The 22,233-nt window shown below is 45.3% G+C and overlaps 1 protein-coding gene across 1 annotated transcript in view; it reads right to left on the reverse strand.

Moving 5' to 3' along the window:
* KIAA0753 (KIAA0753 ortholog) overlaps window positions 1-17,571 on the reverse strand; it is a 294,415-nt gene extending 276,844 nt beyond the window's left edge. Inside the window, exons 1-2 of the mRNA XM_086954540.1 lie at window positions 17,430-17,571; window positions 2,045-2,199 (exon numbers count right to left, since the gene is read on the reverse strand). Of these exons, the coding sequence (XP_086810666.1) occupies window positions 2,045-2,188 (144 nt within the window). The 5' untranslated portion in view covers window positions 2,189-2,199; window positions 17,430-17,571. The remainder of the gene's footprint in view (window positions 1-2,044; window positions 2,200-17,429) is intronic.
* Between the last annotated feature and the right edge of the window lie 4,662 nt (window positions 17,572-22,233).

The following is a 22,233-nucleotide window of genomic DNA, read 5'->3' on the forward strand; positions in this document are numbered from 1 at the left end:
TACAGGGTTTACCAACCGCTAGGCCTATGGGCAACTGCGCCCCAGTTACAGGGGTCGCAACCTGGCGCCGTCGACATCATACACTTACTCACATGCCTTAGTGAGCTATACTATTTTACACCAACCCGCAACAGGATGGCATCGCAAACACTTAGCCTTTAGTATCCATACGGATAGTCCTCTCCCTGTGGAGACGGATCAAAGCTCGAGCGATGCAAATACTGACAAAGCATTGATGTGTCTAAACTAACAACAAAACGACAAAATTCATAGACCTGCTTGTTATTGTGCTGTGTATTGAACTATGTCCACATGATTCTTTTCCTATACTACGCCGCCGGACCCCAGGGTTGCCGGCTTATTGGCTGTGTTCACTTGCTAATGTTTCCTACGATCAGTATTACCTGCTGCCGGCCCCTGTGGGTTGTAGGCCAAGTGCCGAGTGTAAGAGTGGCTTGAACAATAAAGGTCTTTAAAAATAAAATAAATAAAAAACAGAAAGGGTTGGCGGGTGAAAGGAGCAGGTGCAGGTAACAAAGGAAAGCCAAGTTCCAATCAACAGTGCAATGCACTCCTACTCAGCGTTCCTCAAATGCGTTGCCCAGTGAATATCATAATAGTCCCACATGGCAATGTACATTCTGGAATTCTACATGTTGGTTATGCAGGTTTCAAGTAAACACAACTAGAGGCCATATGTACAAAGCCATTTTGCATTTCCTAATGGTGCAAATCGCTATTTCAGGTAGTTAGGAAATGTAAAATAGTGTTTCGGTACGTAGGAAAGACATTTTCGATCGTGCAATTTGTGACTTACTTAATGTAGAAATCGCATTGTTTGCATTTCAAAATTGGAAAACCACAAATTAGTAATACTAAATAGTTAATCACTAACACTATGAACAAAGGATTTCCTTATTGCAATTAGTCGCAAAATTGCCACGTAGGAAATGCAAATAATATCAATGTGTATCAGGTGGTAATCAGGTGCAAACTATAAATAGTCGCCCAAAAGGCATCTGGCTCTTTCAGGATGGCGAGTCTGTATGTTTAGGCGAGGAGAATGAAGATTTTGGCTGGTAGGCGGAGAAGAGACAGAAGAGGATATTTAGAGTAACACAGTTTCCAACCAATATTGGTAGTGTTGATAGCACACAAATTGCCATATGTCCCCCATCTACAAATAAATTCATTTATAAAACAGGAACAGCACCCCTTCACTCCATGTTCAGGAATATGTGATGCATCATAACTGGCCTTGAAGCCAGATTCCCAGGCAGCACTCATGACTCCTTTATGTTCTGCCACAATGGACTAAATAACCACCAGTCTCGGATTGAATTTGGCAATGTTATTTTTACTTGGCAAAAAGATTACAAACAGTGTTCAATAGTATGTTTGTAAAATAATCCAATAGTTTCTCCTTCTCGTACTATTTTGGGAGACAGTTGACTCTTGGATACTGACACCATTCTTGAATCCAAGACCCAGAAGTTAAAGGTAGTACAACAGGGCACATAAAATAACGCACACAATAACTGAACAGACTTTGGGAATACCTAAATCACGTTTTAGATGCATACATGAGACTGGTGGAGCGCTACTCTACAGACCAGAGACCTGTTGCAAAATCATTGGTATATACTTTGGTAGTAAAAAGATGAATGTTTTGTGTTGGCCTACCACTCGCGCTATGTTATGCACACATAACATAGCGTACCTAGACTTACACCCTTATTTTGAATGAGTTCTTTTTATTTGCATTGATCCTATCAAAGAGAGGATAATAGCATTTCCTTTATTCTGTTCTGAACTATTCCGTGCACTTCAAATTGTGTTCTTGCCTTAGACTTCTTACTAAGCATTATTACATGTCTTCATCTACTTCTTCCCAAAGCATCATTTTTATCCGGAATGGTTGAAAATTTAACAGCACAAATTATATCAATAAAATGTCGAAAAGGGATTATTTTTATGTATAGAAATAATGAATAGTATACAAGTAATGTCCTCAAGTCAACGAGTCTAGAAACACGACCATTACCTGCATCTGCCGATGTTGGGAGTTTCCAATTTGATGATTCTCCTTTGATTGGGTGCCTGCCAAAAAACTGACCCGAGATGTGCTTGGCTGTCCAAGCTGCTCCATCTTCAGCTGGCCGCTTCTAGGGTGCAAATCCAAGATCATCTTTAAGGTATCTTTTGAAAAAACACAAGCACTGATTAGAGAGTATGGTTGTTGCTTCTAAGTTTTTACTGTATCTTTTGAAAGTATGTTAAACATGCGCCAGAACAAACATTCCAAAGAGGCGCTATACTGGTAATAACATCCAAAAATGTTCCATGTGAAGTTGCACTGGTCATATGGCTTGACGGGGATGCTGCAGTATAGGATTAGAGCAAGGATCTCAAAACTAGGATTTTATTATTTTTGCAGATATAGGACCTTTTTATTTTTTTATAATTAGCAGATGCCTCAGGTGTGAATGACTCCAAAACGATGTAAGCACAACATATGGATGCTCTCCTCTGCAACTCATGCTAGCACAATCATGGACTCGCTTCCCCATGATTTGCTAGACGTTTATGAGTGATTGTGATTGGTCCGCTCCTCAGGGAATGATCGATGCTTCTCGTGGAATACAACACGGAGCTCTTCATTTCCTCTACTCCTTATCCTACAACACAGCTGCAATGTGAGGATGAAACATGGTAATACACTGGTGGCACGGAGCATGGACTTACTTCTCAGGTTTGAGAGGCAACATTTGTGCTGCTTCATCAGAGGGTAGGGAGAGAGGAAGGTTAGGAACTTACATATGTAAGACGTGTGAGGAGTGCTCTGGTATTTATGGCACTCAGGCACCCAGTGGATTAGAGGTAGGAAGAAGATACATTTACATGCAGAGGCCCACAGATATGACAAGGTTGTAAAACGAGGAGACAGCAGTGGCTGCCCCCACCTTTGTTCCACAGTGACTAAAGTATCAATAGAATCTGATTTCCACAAAAACATTTAAAAAGGCTCACAATAAAAGAGTGGAGCGAAGCTCACAATAATTAACCTTACAATGATACCTTCTCTGCCACTCTTTCTTGTTAAACTTCTTCCAAGTAATATCTTTTATTCAAGTAACTACTCTTTTCTAATCTCACTACCAAATTATGCTCCATCTCGCTTCTGTTTCTCTCTTCATTCATTTTCCTATCAACTCAAACAAAAAATGAATGTGTCCATCTGTAAGCAACTGGTGCACATGTAAAGCGATCTGATACTCGATACCTTCAGGTTGAGTTTGCGCTACATAAAAGTCCGGGGAAAAAAACCTCACCACAATGTATTTCAATCTCTTCTTCCGCGATTTTCTTCCTTCAAATCTGTGAGCCTCACATCAGCATTCACATACTCCTTCACACTTTAGTGGCATTTATTCTTTCAGCAACATCAGACTTTTTTCTGATCAAGTACCACCTTAACCATAATACAATGTTTGATGTGCCATCCCCATTCAAAAGTACTATCCTCATCGGTGTGTTAAACCTAGACAATTGATACATTCTTTGAAAAAGGAAGCCAAACTGTAAGCATGCCTCTCACCTCAAAAGGTCTACACAGTGTCAACATTATTTTTTAATACTAACAGGCACTGCCTCTCGAATTAACCTTACTGACAAGCATCCTCTCGTCATTTCACAGGTTGCCTTTCCAGTTACTGCAACCACGGGTTCAGTACAGCCTCATTCTAATTGGCATCTGCTATTTACATCAAGAAATGTAACTTGTAAATGGTAAAGAGCTACCCTTTAGATTTCATTAATGAGCCATAAATATTACTTGCATTCCTTCCAAAACAAACTGCACCGTTAACAATCACTACCTTACATGGATCCTTCCTTCATACAAAAATCGTTACAAGAAAAAGTATCAATAGCTGTCCCCATGGCAAGTGACTCGGCAAACTCAACTGTACTTTCACTGACTTTGGGAAAACTTCAAATTACTCCATTTTATGCCAGGTCCAATTATTTAATTCCACAGGCTCCAAGAGTGCAAGCAACCAATAATTCCCTACCTCGTGTATTATACATTTGACTACAGTCATTTATTAACCCCTTCATAGCAATAGTAGCAATAGCGTATGAAATTTCAAGGGAACAAACTTGCTCTAATCTCCGCCATACCACTAAATCTGCTTGCACTGTAAATTATGATGCTATCCACAGGAAAAGTGTTAAACGTTTCACTAAAGACATCATCATGGGTCACGCAAGCTTCTCTTCCTCACCCTCTTAAAACACTTCCCTTTAGCCACACATTACTAATCACACCCAGAACTTCCACCACACATCCACGACACTCAACGTTCTCAAATACCTCCTGATATCCCATCTAATCTACAGGTACTACAAGCCAAAACAACCTGCCAGGGTATTTTTTTTTCACACAGTAAAAACTCCATCAAACGTTGATACTCTTTAATCTTGGCACATAACATGGCTAAACAAGCCACTGAATTGCAAGTCTTCCTTTAGACCAAGAAAGTGGTCAGTGGTTTGACATTAGAACATAAACCACACAGCTTTTTTCACACAAAGCTTCAAAGGTTTTACTGCCTCAAAATATATGAACACTTCTGTTTGGATAAGGGATTATGTTAATCAAACTAAGAGGCACTAATATATCCTCTCCTCTCCCAGGTCGTATCACCACTACACCTCACCAGCATGTCCATTTGCCGTGAGACATCAATCACCAGCAGAGTAGGAACTCAGGTAATATTTCCTATGTCCTTCAAAGAGTGCTCCCTCCTCTAACTCTACGTGTATGCCATCCTTTACTCAAAGATACCTTAGGCACTTAGCCTTGAATGAAAATTAATCAACAATTTTGCTTAACAGTCACATTTGACTATGAACATTCTAAACCTATGTCTTTTTGTCTGAAGGTGTGTTCAATGAGTCAGATCACACTGGCTGATACAGAACATCGGATATGACTTATTTTCTTGCACATACATTTGAACTTCTCTTGCTCTTGAGACTTTACCCTTCCAAAATAAAATGTTTTATTGTTTGGTGTTATATTAATATGTTAGAAATGGTTTTATTGGGAGGCGTGGCCAGCAACATGGCTGAGTGAGACGTGCTTTGACGAGGCTCTGGTCAAAAGCAAGAAATCCAAAGGTAATCAGCAGTTCCAAAACCTGGAAAAAGCTGTCCGGAATTGGTAAAACATGTGTGACAACCAACCCAATATCCACCGTCAGGGGAAAGGCTGAAAACAAGAGAAAAGACGGCGACCGTGGCGGAGCCACGATCGGGCCTAGCATAAATGGTGGCGTACTGAATATTGCTCTGGCCACCACGGAAAGAAGAGAGCCGCCCCAGTGTGAACCGAAATGGCTGGAGATCCGAGGTGGTCCCCGGTCCCCGAGCCGTGAGAAGAACAAGTGAAAGCTAGAGTCCCACAACATAGAGGCGCAGAGAAAACGTGGAGGAAGGGAAGTTGACGCCTTGGACCAGAAGACATCCTTTACAGTCCACAAGTAGCCGTACCCGTGGGGGCTTGAACGGAGATCAGCGGAGGGCTATAGAAGGTTCTCCTGGGACGCGGAGTGAGGCAATGCGCATATGATATAGACTAAGAGAGCATCGGCCGAGGCTGCAGCCATGACTGGGGGAGTTACTCACGACCCCGGATGGGAAGTGAAGCGAGGAGGCCCACTATCAGATTGGGATTCTTACTGGACACCTGCTGTGACCCGCTGCGGCAAAAGGTATACAGCAGTGAAGCAGAAGGACCTGAGATTCATCCCGGTTGGCCTGGGGAGTCCAGACGGGCACGTCTTGCCGCGAGACTAAGTCGGGGACCCACTGCAGGCAAGGAGGAGGAGACTGGGGCCGCAGACGAGTCGGTAAACTTGCAGGGGCTAGGCCCGGCCAAGGAAGCCGAGATAGAAGGTCGAAGGTCCTTCCCCCCCCACCCCCCCACCCCCCGAAATACGGAGCGCAACTGCCCCAGGAAGCGTGGAAGGCGCCATTGGCCCCGCAATCGGAGCAAGGGTATCCAGACCCTGGGCCTGAACAGAAGTGGGCCTACACCTAAGCGGGTGTCCGCACCTGGGAACCGCTGGGAGGCGGTCTTCACCGGGCCACTAGCAGGGGCTGGAACCAAGCAGAGGAGCAGAGAACGATGAGGCCTGCGACACCCCCTAGCTGAACACTATGTGGTGCGGCACAGAGAATAAAGGAGGAATTTTGGACCGCACCGGACCTGCAGCAATACCGCCATATACTAGATGAGAAAGTCTAGGGTGTGGAGAACTGGAAGGCACCCAAGCGGCAAGTAAATAATTAAGTTGACACTTTAAGAAGCCAACAAAGTTAGAACATAAGGGAGCAACACTCGTTGGTAATTGGAGGTATCATCGGGAGAGCGCAAATGCAAAAACCACAGGTGATGGACAGAATGCAGAACAATGTCATACATTCACCCTAGTACAGAGATCTGGGCCTAAATCCATCGTTTTTTTGCACTCCACACCACCCCAGTTCAGACATGGCCATATGCTAATCAGTCTGACCCTGTGCCTCATGGGAACAGTCCAGCCCGAACTGCCAAGCCATGCCTTCCCTGGACCGGAAACAAGCTTCCGAGGATCGGTTTCGGCATTCCAGCCGTCTTCAGCCCGGCTTGCTTGAATCCAGTGATGTGGAGTGCATGGGACTCACGTCTGAGCATACCCATCCCACTCAGGGTGACAAATGCAAAAACCACCAGTGATGGACAGAATGCAGAACAATGTCATACATTCACCCCAGTACAGAGATCTGGGCCTAAATCCATTGTTTGTTTGCACTCCACACCACCCCAGTTCAGACATGGCCATATGCAAATCAGTCTGACCCTGTGCCTCATGGGAAAAGTCCAGCCCGAACTGCCAAGCCATGCCTTCGCTGGACCGGAAACAAGCTTCCGAGGACCGGTTTCGGCATTCCAGCCGTCTTCAGCCCGGCTTGCTTGAATCCAGTGATGTAGAGTGCATGGGACTCACGTCTGAGCATACCCATCCCACTCGGGGTGACAAATGCAAAAACCACAGTTGATGGACAGAATGCAAAACAATGTCATACATTCACCCCAGTACAGAGATCTGGGCCTAAATCCATCGTTTTTTTGCACTCCACACAACCCCAGTTCAGACATGGCCATATGCAAATCAGGCTGACCCTGTGCCTCATGGGAACAGTCCAGCCCGAACTGCCAAGCCATGCCTTTCCTGGACTGGAAAGCATGGCCGGGAGAGCGACAAACAGAGCTAAAGTGTGACACACAGCAATACGTGATCGAAGTGAAATCGGCTCACTGCACTCGGGGAAACGGCTGAACTGATATAGAGAAAAGGGTACCCCAAGAACCCGACAGCAGATTCTGGCCCTATTGGGGACCCCGCCTCCCATAGTAACAGCGCCAAGTGAGATTAATCAATGAGGAGATGAGTGGGGGAGCCCCCCGGTCCATATCTTGATGAGACTGACTTGTGGCAGGGAGAACCGGAGCTGAGAAACTACATCTCCCTCCCTAAAAAGGCAGGTGTCATAGACGAGAAAGAGAGGGCGCCAGAGGTGGATTCCTTGGACCAAATGGACGGCTGATGGACGCAGTGACGCAAATTTGAGAGAGACACATTGCCCTCTCCAGAAACAAACCACGCTGGTCCCAACTATGGGTAAAGACAAAGAGCCGAAACCCACTAGACAAGGGAAGATGGATTGCTACACCTAAGTGGTTACCCTACCTCCAGTAGATCCGCCACCGCTTCGCACAGACACAGAAACTCTACTACAAGCAATCCAAGCATCCAGAGCGGCATTAGAAGAGAAAATAGGATCAGTGGGCTCAGAAGCGACACTACTGGGACAGGACCTCCACAATCTATCCGACAGTTACGGAATCCGAAACCCGAGAAGCAGAAGCTGAAGATGCAATAAAAGACCTTCAGAAAGGGGTTGCTGAACTGCAAACATCCAATAAAGACATCCAGTGGCATATTGAGGACACTGAGAACAGAGCACAAAGTAATAACCTGCGCTCCGTGCGTTTCCGGGAAGGGATTGAAGGAACGAGTGCCCTAGAATTTCTACATTCTTGGCTCCAAAATATCATTCATGCAGACAAATTCTTTGTATGCTTAGTGATTGAGAGAGCACATAGAGCACAAGCAGTGAAGCCCCCTCCGGGTGCACAGCCATGGCCCATCTTAGCAAGATTTGTTTACTTTCTTGATAGAGATCTGATACTAAGAGAAGCTAGGAGGCTAGGCAAAATTAGAAATTAGGCACAAGAACTCATGGATTATGATCTTCCCGGAATGTAGCAGGGAGGGTCAACACAGAGCCTAATCTTTGACTCTGTTAAAGCATAACTCAGATCACACCAAATTCAATATATGCTGTTGTTCCCTGCAAAACTGAAAATAATATTCATGGGCAAAACCCACCTAGGGAGGTTGCAATCAAGTCTCATCTCTGACTTATCTAATACAAAGTATTACATAGAGCCTATTACGACTGGGCCGAGCAATGGATCCAATATTTCGTTGTTGTGGACAGGTAGAAGGAGATTTTTGGCACACTATATGGTAATGCGTAATTATACAGCAATACTGGAAGGCGGATATAATGGAACTTAACAAAATATTAAAGACTAGTATACCCCTAAACCCCAAATTTACATAGTTAGGAATCCCGAACTACATAGATGTGGGCAGACCACAATTGCTCTTCAATACTCTTGGACTAGTGGAAGCGAAAAGAGATGTAGCAAGACGGTGGGGGGGGGGACACAAGCATACCAATGACTCGAGAATAGAGAGAAGTGATGGACATGTATATGGCTGCAGAGAAGGTCACATACAAAGCACGAGGATTGCCGATTTATTTTTTTAACAAGGTTTGGGGTAGCTGGAGGCAATTTTTACAGGCTGGATGTAATGATGGATGTAGATCAATCAGGATCTGAATGAAACATACTCCATCTTACGGAATAAAGCATAATGAGGGGCATCCTTGTCTTGACTACCGGGGAAGTTGCATTGTATTGTGGGGTGGGGGGCATTTACACAGATTGTTTTAAGTTATGCCTGGCTATGCAAAAAAGACACAGTGAAGGCATCGTCGACATAATGTTCTTCACTGAGATAATACTGTATGGTGCTGTGCAACTGTAGTTGAATTCTGCTCCGGTTTAACGGTTTGGAAAAATAACAATAAAAAGATTTCCCTTCCCCCTCCTCCCAAAAAATGGTTTTATTGTTTCTAAATTAAATTCAATAAATAGATGAATCAATAAACTAGCTTACATCTTGGCAGCAACAATACACAATTCCATGACAGTGAAATTTACATATTGCAGCATATCCAAATACACAGTTTAAGAGGCATTACTTTCCCATACTTGCAGGCTATTTACACTGCGTATCCTATGAGCCATGGCTCCACGAGCCAGCACTTTCCCTTCCTTCTAGGCTTTGTCTCTATGATTCATCTAGAAACCCCAATTTTCTCTGTTTTTTTGGGGACAACCCCTGCTTTTGGATGCATATTTTTCAGCAAACAATGCACAAATTTATATGTAAGCAGTAGGGGACGTAAACACCGAGCTACCACATAACGTGCTGCATCTTGGCAACCAACAACTATTCTCAGGTCCCAAAATAACATAACATATTGTGAGGGCACATGGTCACTTTATACTCGGAGCATCACATTCTTTGTCTTCTGGATCAGAGCAGCAGTATACACCATGGTAGAGAGATAACTGCCCATCCCGTCCCAGAATTCCCTCAAATTCAAAGCCAAAGGATGTAAAAAAGAGCACATCACATTCAACTAAGGCACAGATTAGTGTAAGACCCACCAAATCTATTTAAGGAGTAATGGGATAATATACTGTTTTTAAAAGCTTAAGTTATACTAATTTCAATCTTACTCCAACAATGTTTGGTGTTTTTACTTTATCACTGTTTTAGTACTGCATAAATATTTTACAAATTGCCTTAATGTTTGCTCTGTGTCATAGTTAGCAGGAGGTGGAGCTTGGGTTAATTTAGTGAGTTTAGGGTTCAACCTGACAGGTTATTGGGATTATTCATTTTAGATGAGCGACTGCCCACCCCAAATTATGATCTGGTTTCCAGCACAGGCAAAGATACGTGAAGCTATCAAGTGTTATACTGTGGTGGTGGGATTGACTAGACAATTGTTTCTAGGCAAACAATGGAAAATATAAAGATTTACTCAAGTAGATGCAAAATCTAGAAGGTCTCCCAAATACTTCGAGAACTCTTAAAGAGCCATTCAAAAGACGACTCTGGATTACTATAAACAAGAGAATATTGTTCGCCTGTAGTGTATTTTATAATTCCACAGGGATCACATCTTAGATCAAAGCACTTTTCCGACCCAGCACACCAATGGTTCCGTCACCAAAGCAAATAGAATGGGTGAGCGGGGAAATCCCTACCTCGTACCACTTCCCAAATAGTAAGGTTGAGAAAACACAGCATTTTACCTTACTCTAGCCATGGAGCAGTGTACAACAGACTTGTCGAGCACAATAATTTTGACACTACCCCAATGAACTGCTGTTCGACTATGCCGAAGGCTTTATTTGTGTCCAGTGATAGGAACACCAGCAACTCGGGCACAGTTGCAATATTTTACATACAACAACATAAGCACCTGAGGTTCTCTCTAATATTGCTGTTTTGCATAACTCTATATGGATCTGGGTACATCAGTGAGCCTAAGAATTTATGAAGGCAATTTGCTAACATCTCGGCCAGAATCTTGGCTTCAAAATTCATTAAGGACTTGGTTCTATAAGATTCAAACTTAGTTCTATGTTTTCCTAATGTAGGCAAATAACTCTCAAGTCTAGTCCATTTGATATTAATAGCAGTTGATCCACTAGAACGTCTAGATTAGTGCTAGAAATGGAGGTCTCTAGTTGGCAATGGTTTGCACCTTTGTCCAAGTAGGGACCCTTCTTCCTGGTCAGGGTAATAAAGATACACTTCTAAAATAACCCCGGCTCACCCCCTTAGTAGCTTGGCACAAGCAGTTAGGCTTATCTCAGAGGCAGTGTGTAAAACATTTGCGCATGCATACAGTAGTAACACAGTGAAAACACTACAAATGGACACCACACCAGTTTATAATAATAGGTAAAACTTCATCTAAACCAAACAAGACCAAAAACAACAAAAATCCACAATACAGTTCTTAAAAATATGCAGTTTTCAAGAAAACCTTCAAATTGTAGAAAATATCCACCAAAAATAAAACAGTTCCTTCGAGTCAGTAGCTCTTTCTGGGATTACTGCGATGCTGAAAACAACAATTCCAGCCGACTGCTTCGGTGAGAGCAAGGATGTGGTGCGAAGTGAGGTGGTGCCTTCTGCAGGGCCTTCAGGACACAAAATCCTGTGACAGACTCTTTGACAGAGTCGGTTGCCCTTTTCTTCTGCGGTGACTGAAACCAGTGTTTCCAGAGACAGTGCCCAGAAGGATGGTGAGGTTTTTGCTGTTCGAGACCTTTTGAACCGGAGGCAAGCTCCACTACCAATCAATCAATCAATCAATCAATCAATCAGAGCACTTGTAAAGCGCGCTACTTACCAGTGAGGGTCTCAAGGCGCTGGGTGGGGTGGCGGGGGGTGAATGCGAGTAGGTCTTGGGTCTGTCGTATGTGGGTAGGAAGGGTGTTCCAGGTCTTTGCGGCGAGGTAGGAGAAGGATCTTCCTCCGGAGGTAGTGCGATGGATGCGGGGGACGGCGGCGAGGCTGGAGGATTGGAGCTGGCGGGTGGGGGTGTGGAAGCCGAGTCTGCTGTTTAAGTAGGCTGGTCCGGCGTTGTGGAGTGCTTTGTGTGCGTGTGTGAGGAGCTTGAAGGTGATCCTCTTGTCGACGGGGAGCCAGTGTAGGTTTCTTAGGTGGGAGTGATGTGGTTGCGGCGGGGGGACGTTGGGGATCAGTGGGACGGAGGCATTTTGGGTGCGTTGTAGTCGGCGTAGATGTTTGGCTGGGATTTCTGCATAGAGTGTGTTGCCGTAGTCCAGTCTGCTACTGAGGAGGGCATGTATAACCGTCCTTCTTGTTTCGGTCGGGATCCACTTGTAGATCCTGCGGAGCATGCGGAGGAGACGGCATTGACCTGTTTTGACATGGAGAGTGAGGAGTCGAAGATCAACATTAGGTTGCGTGCATGGTCGGTGGGTGTTGGTGCTGTTCCCATTGTGGTCGGCGACCAGGAGTCGTCCCAGGCTGAGGGGGTGGGTCCGAGGATGAGGACCTCCGTCTTGTCCGAGTTCAGCTTCAACCGGCTGTTCCTCACCCAGTTGGCGACGGCCTTCATTCCGTTGTGGAGGTTTTTTTTGGCGGTGAGTGGGTCCTTGGTGAGGGAGAGGATGAGTTGGGTGTCGTCGGCGTAGGAGATGGTGTTGAGGTTGTGATGGCGGCCACTTGTGCGAGGGGGGCCAAGTAGATGTTGAACAGCGTCGGGCTGAGGGATGAGCCCTGGGGGACGCCGCAGATGATGTTGGTGGCTTCGGAACGGAAGGGTGGGAGGCGGACTCTCTGGGTTCTGCCAGAGAGGAAGGACGTGGTCCATTCCAGGGCTTCCAAGCCCTTGGAGATACTTTCTCAAGCAGGATACACACACAATATCTCTCCTTGGCAGAAGCAGCTACTGTAGGCCAAACCCAGACAGCACACAGCAAAGGGGCAGTAGTCCTCCTCCAGCTCTTCTCCTTGGCAGAGGTTCCATCTTGTAGTCCAAAAGTGATCTAAAAGTCTGGGGTCTGGGCACCACTTTTTATAGCACAAATGAATTTGTTCTCTGGTGACCGTGAAGCTCTTTGGCCAGCCAAAAACAGTCTTGTCCTCTCTGGTACAGCTGCCCGGCAGGAGGTGGAGTCAGCATTGTCCAAGGTAGACCAGGCCCATTCAGGTATGAAAAATCTCCTAACCCTCCCCTACTCTGATTCCAGCCCAGATCTATTCAGCCCACCCCTGACACACCCTGGAAAGCCAGGACACACCTCACCTCTCCCCACCCCCAAGTGGCTGTCTGAACAGATTGCACATCTCCAGCCCGTAACTCCAAAGCCAGACAATCAATAAACAAACCTAGCAGAGGCACACAGGATGGCTAAGCAAGAAAATACCTACTTTCTAAAAGTAATATTTTCAAACAGTCTGTAAAAACCACCTTTACTAAAAGACGCATCTTTACATTTGGAGTACAGGCATACTAAACTTTAGCTTCCCATCTGTACCAATGGTAAGTTATATTTATAAGATGTATAATAAACTCCCATTCTATCCCATGGGACAGATAGCCTTTCAATAGTGAAAAACGAAATTGGCAGTATTTCACCATCAGGACATGCCACACACATAAGGGCATGCATGTCCTACCTTTCCCATAAACTGCACCCTGCCCACAGGGGTACCTTGGACCTACCTTCAGGGGTGACTCACATGTACGGAAAGGGAAGGTTAGGGCCTTGTAAGTGGGTGGGTGTGTTTGCCACGTTGAATTGGCAGTATCAACCTACGCACTGACACTGCAGTGGCAGGTCTGAGTTACCTTTGCAAGGCTGCTTGTGTGGGTGGCACAACCAGTACTGCAGGCCCACTAGCAGCATTTGATTTAGATTCCCTGGGCACACACAATGCACTGTACTAGGGGTTTAATAGTAAACCAAATAAGCCAATCAGGGAAACACTAATCCAGGACAACAATTTACAGAGGGAGCACTGGTACTTTGGTACTAGAAAACAGTGGCAAAGTGCCCAAAGTATCTAGAACAGAAAAAAACGTAGTCCAACACACAGCAAAACCACAGGATTGAAAGACAAAAATACAGGGGAAACCCACGCCTATGATTCCAGGTCTAACAATATGTGTTTTCAAAATTCAGGCAGCAGGTCACTAGGACCAGCAACTGCTTCAACCTGGACTATTGCTTCGGAGGCAATGTACGCCATACATAACGCCACAGGGGGGCATATCTAATCAGGATAACCAAGGGACTATCAGTTCCCCAACAAATCAACATAAGCATAAGTCCTCCACATTTACACTTGTGGAGAAAAGATCACAAAGGTGGATAGCAAACCTCTGTGCTATCTTCCTATATAGATTTTGAGTCTACTTTAGCACAATAGCTTCCTTGCATTGCGATTAAAGTAGCTCAAAAACATTATGTACAGAACAATTGTCAATGTTCATAATAACTGTTCAAATTGGTCAAATCAGCACACAATCAAGTATCCACATGTTTCGGTTGGGCAAAACTCAGAGTACAGAGTTGGTGCTGTAACTTTATCATTAAGTGATTTTCAAGCAAGAATTTGCACAATTCAACCCTGAAAACCACATAAAACATTGTATTCTTGGGGAACTTTCAGTTGACCCAATATACTTTTAAAAACCATAATTATTCATCACCTTCTGTCTGTGGCAGATTGACTACTATGATACAACGGGATCCCTACCGATCTCTCTCATCAACATGGGGGAGACCATGCCTGGCAGTGGCCCGACCAATCAATCTGGGTCTGACTAGTTATGTTTTAGGACTGTTCACACAAATGAGCCAAATGCTAGAATACAAGCATTTGCGTCATTATAGATGCACACTGCGCTTGATATAATTACCCAATAAAGGCATGTAAATATTAACAGCAATGTAGAATAGTTCTATTAATTGAAAAGACAAACTAAAAGGAAATCAGCAAGTTTATAAAAACTCAAGAATCGTGATATTCAAATACATCTTTCAGTCAAAACTGAATCATGTGTGGGATACTTCATTTAAAAATAAATTATTTCAACTAATTTCATCAGTTCAAACTCCCTTGCTAAACTGTGTACCAGAACTGGCAGCAGCAGTCAAATATGTAATAACATATAGAGGTGTACCAGTCTAGTGGTTGGAGTAGGGGTGGTGGGGGAGTTGTAATATGACGGACATGCCGTGGCCATACTTTTTTTAATTGAAAAAGAAACAGTTCCCCCACTATTTATGAAAAGACAACCCTCCCGGAAAGGTAAATTCTAACAGCTGAAAAGCTTCAGCTGAAATGTAAGGCAGGGAGTCTCCTATGCTGTGAAACTAAGGGAGGAGCAGACAACTAAACAAGCCATCTTGCCATGGTGCTTACTAAAAATCTAAATGTGTGAAGTTAGTCAATCTGTAAATGTAAAGACGAATTGGAAACCTGTATTGGCTTTAATTGATTAAATCGCTTGAAGCTTCCTGATGATACACATGTATTCTTTTTGAGAGGTATTGTCAGGGAGTTGCAAGCAAAGCTGTGTAGTATGTGCTTTTAAAAAACAATATGTAAAATGTGCTTTCTGATTACACATTTATTTTAATGAGTATCGTAAGAGAGCTACCAGCTATGCTGTGAAGTGTGTACTTTTAAAATGCAGTTACAAAAAAGACTGCACTATCTATATTTTGTAAACACTTTTTACCTTAAACCTTTTTGCTTATTTTGTAGCAGCCTATCTTATACTGTGTGTAATGCAAGTTTAAAATAATGAATTGTATGTTCACAGTGCCTTCTATCGCAGACTGGGACTTGTAGAACTATTCATACACAAGTGACTATTCTCCACTGCATCAACCAGGATTCAATTCTGCGGCTCTTTAGTGCACTGCACTAACTAATAGAAGTTTCATAATGTATGATGGTGCATTTCCCACTGAATAACATAACTTGCATTTAATTTTCATTTAAGCTGTGAATTATTTTATATATATTTACTGGAAGGTGAAAACCCTAAAAAAAGTTACCGAATATGTTGTCCTATACTTTGTTTAATGCATTTCACCCACTGTATCAGTCAGTCGCCAATGGAGTCTGTATGCTATTAGGTAGCTGCAGTAAACTTATATAATCAGCCTTTTGACAGAACAATAAATCGGTTCCCCCATTAGTAGAAGATCCTTAGAAAGCATCAAATACCTTCTAGTAACCATGGAGGATAAGATTGGGTGGTTTTGGAGGGGCAGCTCATAGACAATAACAGAGTTGTAGCAATTTTTTGAGGGTAAGGAAGTTCTTAGAGAGTGATTTCACAAAAGGATCTGGGAGGCATTTTGCAAGTCTGGAGGATATGCTCTCAAATAATGGTGAGCTGAGAGGTATGGCGATGGGCTATTATATTATTTCAGTCAGACCTAATGGTCAGCGTCCATAAGGCAGGGCATCCTTTCTCGTCTGCAGTCAGAATTTCATTGTGCTAGTTCAAAGTGCCATGCTAGGCCAACCAATAAAACATTGAGAAACCTTCATGGTATCTATGCACAGACCAAAAGTGACTGGGATATTCTAACGCACCAACATTCAGGTAAATGTCTGCCCAGTTCGGTGTCCGTCGCCCAACATCCAAAACTTGTGTGTATCCCAAACCAGTGTTAGAACGTGACGAATCGTCTGAAATTGCCTCACACCCGGCGACTTAAAAATAATAACAAAAAAGCATATCACAAAACTAACTTCCAGAAAATCGAACTTAAAAAGACGGGAGGCGTTAATGGTGCTTTGGCTACATCTATGTAATGGTATTGAATCATTAATGAAGAATCGTTTATTTAATCAGACCTGCGTCATTCTTTTCAAATAGATCTTATCCTCCATTTTTGGCTTTACTTTTTTTCGTTTGTCCTATAGTATGGTTCTCAATAAAATAAATATATTGATGCACTTTCATTTTTTGCTCCATAGGAGACTGCACTGCACGACTTTTTACGCCATTATTAATATTATTATTTATGTTGTTTCAGTTTAGTACAGCGCGAACTCAACCCGAAGGTTTGGAGTACCGGTTACATTATACAAGGTGTAGTTTCGTAGGTTGACCTTAGATCGTGTAAGCTGTTAAATGAACTGTTTAGAGAGCTTGTCTTTAAAAAGTATAAAGTCAGTGGCAAGAGGATATCATCGGATCCTTCTTAAACATTATTAAAAGTTAAATGTGCATCACAGGGGTGAGAAATGGGCGAGGGAGCAGAAGACAAACGGACGTTTAGTGGCCCCTCTCACCAGATCAGTACATCTTGGCACACATAGTGATCGTTAGCGGCTCCCGGCGAAAGCCAACGATGGGGGCTGTTGGATCAGGTGAGGGGCCATCGAGGCAAGCGTCGAGAAGCTCTATCAAATCCCAAAGCAGCGCTTTCCGTGGTGGAGGCGGGGACATTGAAAGGGCGGGGCCAGATGACAGGCTGGACCCGCCTTCAACGTGGGTACGGGCCGGGTGGCTCTCGGAGGCCACCGCGGAACTTGCCGCAAATCAAAGTCGGAGTCCAGCCAAACTAAGGCTGCCTCACGGAAGGGTCTGCTTACCAGTATCGACATCGCTCACGAATCACCGACGCCTTCCCGCTGCCTGAAGACGGAGTTGTTGTACAAGGAGGATGGACAGAAGCGGCCACCTCGCAAGGACTCGGCAGCTTCTAGTTCCTGGAGACAAAGCGCCCTTAGCAACGACGTCAGGTCACGTTCGTCACGTGATCCGCAGAGGCGCGAGCACCGAGCGGTTCAAAGGGAGGTTGTTGGGTTGTACATACATTCCAACATTTCTGGAGAGCAAAGTGGGAGATTAAAAAAAAAAATCGGAAGAATGGGACTTTGAATCGAGTTACTTGCATGTATGGGCTTTGGAAGTGTGCTGCTGTAGGATCGGACATTTGAAACGTAAATGCACGTTTTTTTCCTAAATTTCAGAAGCAGGGAGCATAATGGCAGGCAGAGAGGGTGATGCAAGTGTTGGGCACTGGCCTGGCATTGTTGTTGGCAGTGCATGCACCCCCACCCCCCTGTGGCAGCCCGGACTGAAACAGCTCCCTCCCCCCCACCCCCCCCCCTACCCCCACCCCCTCCCCCAGTACTTCGCAGGTCTTTAAAAGACGATTTCCTTGTTAATGACGCTTTGTTGGTTTTTCACCCCTTCGAGAGCCCCTGCATCGCCACTCTGTTGGAAGAATTAGCCCTTTACACAATACCAAGCCCTGTCAGCTGAAACCCCCGAGGAATCGGGTTTTTGCTTGTAGGAATCGGGAGGCGGGAGACTAGCCTTCACATCGGTAGTCTCAAGCCTGAATCAGGAGGTTTGGCATGTCTGGGTTGTAAGCAGAGGCGCAACTAGAGCCAAATTTCGGGGGGGGGGGCTGAACCTTTAATCAGTAGGCAAAGTGGAGCTGCAGGGGCTCTTAGAAGGGGTGAAACAACTGCAAGGCCTAATTAACATTCAAATGGTCTTTTAAAGACCTGTAAAACGTTTGGGTGCGGCTCTGTGTGTGCCCGGGATCTGTCTCATCCCGGGCTGCCACACACGACAGGGGGGGGGGAGCTGAAGCCCGGTGAATCCAATGGGTGTTGCGCGCCTGGTTGTAAGAACTGTGAAAGTGCGTAGCGGGGCCCTCAAGCGATAACGAGAAATTGGAACATCTTACATACAAACATTAAAGTGAAGGAAAGTTGAGAGATAACAAAAAAAAAATGGGGATTATGTATTTCTCTGATTGACTTCTAGTGAGGCCTAAGTCTTCTCTATTGGCACGTGTGAGCTTCGTAAGGTTGTTGCTGTAAGATCGGATATCAGAAATACAAATATTTGTTTGTTTTCCTCCCCTGTCAGGAGCAGGGAGAAAGTCATATGGAATGAATGGACACCCTAGACATTGTTTCTAAAGTTCTATGATAAGACTGCTGAGTTGAGTTTTTGCATGCAGGAATCGGAAGGTAGTAGACAAGCCTTGAAATCAGCAGTCTCCCGCCTGAATTGGGAAGGTTAGCATGTATGATATATATTTATTCACTGAAAAAAAACAAAGGTTACAGTACATTATTGTCAGGAAATAGCATTAACAAAACTGAAATTCAATGAAAAAAACAAAGATTACGTAGAGTCCTCTCCAGCCCTCTGGCATGCAAATGAGCACGACATACACAAAGCGCTGTAGTGCACATTTTTATTCTTCAGAGCACAACCATTAACTGCACACACTGCTTCATATGTTGCCTGCACCCAAGTAATTAAGTCTTTCTCCAACTGTGTCCATCAGGGACCAGAAGGGTCCTGCTATTCATGTTCACAAGACACTCAATCAATCAATCAATCAATCATAACATTTGTATAGAGCACTACTCACCCGGCAGGGTCTCAAGGCGCTTGGGGAAAGGGGTCTGCTATTGCTCGAACAGCCAGGTCTTGAGTTGTCTCCTGAACGCGAGATGGTCCTGGGTCAGTCGAAGATGGATGGGGAGGGAGTTCCATGTCTTGGCCGCCAGGTAGGAGAAGGATCTACCTCCGGCGGTGGCTCTTCGGATGCGTGGTACGGCGGCGAGGGCGAGGCTTGTAGAACGTAGCTGGCGGGTGGGCGTGTAGAAGGTCAAGCGGTCGTTGAGGTACTTGGGGCCCAGGTCGCGGAGAGACTTGTGTGCGTGGGTGAGGAGCCTGAACGTGATCCTCTTGCTGACGGGGAGCCAGTGCAGGTCCTTCAGGTGGCCGGAGATGTGGCTGCGTCGGGGGATGTTCAGGATGAGTCGAGCGGAGGCGTTCTGGATGCGTTGGAGTCTTTTCTGTAGCTTGGCTGTGGTTCCGGCGAGAGGGTGTTTCCGTAGTCACTATTTCTACCCCTTTGTTAAACAGTCCTTTAAATGGGGCGGTATCAAGGGTCTCTAATCTTTTAGATCTTGTGTGAGGTTGATGAGATATAGATAGAGGCCTACCTCGTATTAGGACAAAAAATAGGGCCGGGCACCCCCCCTCTCCCCCCTCCCCCCAAAAAAGTGGCCCACATTTCTGACCTGCAACCTTTTGAGAAGCATGTTTTTTTTGTAAGAGGGGGATAATTTCAAGAGAACGCCTAATTGAATACTTTATTGTTTGATTAATAAAAATCATTACAATGGTGAACATGCATCACTAATACAAAAACATATATCAAATGATTACTAAAATATTTACACATGGTTCAAAGGAGGGGCGTTATCTAAGTCCTGTGTTTCTTAGATTTTTTTAGAATCCACCCAAATGTGTCCATTTGTACCATCACAACGAATAAGAAGGTACAGTTCATCAATAAATAATTTTTAAAATCCTGGAAACCAATATTTGGTCATAATAATAAAATATTAACTCTATCTAGACAATACGACTTTTTAAGAAGTGATTAAGGAACCCAACTTCCTCAGATGCATCCTGCTCAACATCCGCTCCGCCCGCAATCACGCCATCGAACTCTGGGACCTAATCGACACCAACGCCCCAGATGTCGCCTTCCTGACGGAAACCAGACTGGAACCTGGCTGAACCCCTCCTCGACATCGCCATAGCCATCCCGGAAGGCTACAAGATCACCCGCAAGGACTGCACCAACGGAGTAGGAGGAGGAATCACCATCATCCACAGGAACACTCTCAAAGTCTCAACCAACACCCACGACACCCTCAGCACTGCCGAACACCTGCACTTCCAGATCCAAACCGACCCCAAGACTACCCTCAGAGGCAACCTCATCTACAGACCCCCGAACCCCAACCGCAGTTCAGGGACTCAATCTCCGACTTCATCAGCACACACGTCCTCGCCTCCATGGACTACATCCTTCTCGGGGACCTGAACTTCCACCTCGAGAACAACAACAACCCCAGCTCTTCCACCCTGATCTCCTACTTCGCCAACCTTGGACTCAGACAACTCATCACAACACCCACCGACTCCGCCGGCCACACGCTTGACCCCATCTTCTCAGCAAGCACCCACGTCTCCTTCAACCACTCCACTGGACCGACCACCACTGCATCCACTTCACCTTCCAGAAACCCACCATCCACCACCACACCCAACAGATGCCTCGCCGCAACTGGAGCAAGGTCACCAAGGACAAGCTACCCTCGCCCAGAGCCCACCCGCAGACCCGACCGCAGCCTCAGACAGTGGATCGAAGACTGCGCCAAAACCCTCGCCCGCTCAAGAAACCCCCCAACACCCACACCAGCAAGAGAGCCAGCTGGTTCACCGAAGACCTCCAGGCCTCCAAGTCGACCTGACGAAAACTCAAAAAGAACTGGACCCATGAACAAACACCGGAAAGCTACACAGCTCACAAGAATGCCACCCGCAGACACCAGCGCCTCATCAGATCCACCAAAAAGACCTCCTTAAAAGACCGCCTAGGTAATAACGCACACAACAGCAAAGAGATCTTCAGCATCGTGAAGGAATTCTCCAACTCCAGCTCCAACACCAACAACATCCCACCGTCTCAAGACCTATGCAACTCACTGGCCACCTTCTTTCATCGCAAGATCGTAGACATGCACGACAGCTTCAACGCCGTCACCACCCCAGCAACCGCCTAGACCCACGATCACCACCCGCACCAACAGCCTGCTAGCCTGGACCAACATCAACAACGACAACACCATCAAGATCATGAACACCGGATCCCCGGAAGACCCGTGCCCACACCACATCTTCAACAAAGCCAGCAGCACCATCGCACCCCACCTCTGGAAAACCATCAACATTTCCTTGGAGGCAGCAACTTTCCCGGAGAGTTGGAAGCACGCAGAGATAAACGCCTTACTCAAAAAACCCAAGGCAAACCCCAAGGACCTCAAGAACTTCCGACCCATCTCCCTGCTCCCGTTCCCGACGAAGGTCATCGAAAAGGCCATCAACAAACAACTGACTAGCTTCCTCGAGGAAAAAAACATCCTGGACCCGTCCCAGTCCGGGTTCCTCAGCAACCACAGCACTGAAACTGCCCTCATCGCCGCCACCGACGACATTAGGTCCCTGCTTGACAATGGAGAAACCACGGCCCTCAACAGGCTATTACATCCATCACAGTCAGGTTTTAGAACTGGGTACTCCACCGAATCCACTTTATTAGGAGTGACGGAAACCATCCGCCAATGAATGGATAGGGGGGGCACGGTGGCACTCATCCAATTAGATCTGAGTGCCGCCTTCGACACCATATCCCACAAAACATTATTCAGACCCTTGAAGGGATAGGAGTGAGGAGTACAGCTCTGAATTGGTTAAAACATTTTCTATCTAACATCATTCCAGGTCTTTTCCAAAAACAACACCTCCAATATTATGACTTCCCCTTATGGAGTGCCTCAGGGTTCA

Source organism: Lissotriton vulgaris, chromosome 2_1, assembly GCF_964263255.1.
Source record: "Lissotriton vulgaris chromosome 2_1, aLisVul1.2, whole genome shotgun sequence".
Lineage (NCBI taxonomy): Eukaryota > Metazoa > Chordata > Amphibia > Caudata > Salamandridae > Lissotriton > Lissotriton vulgaris.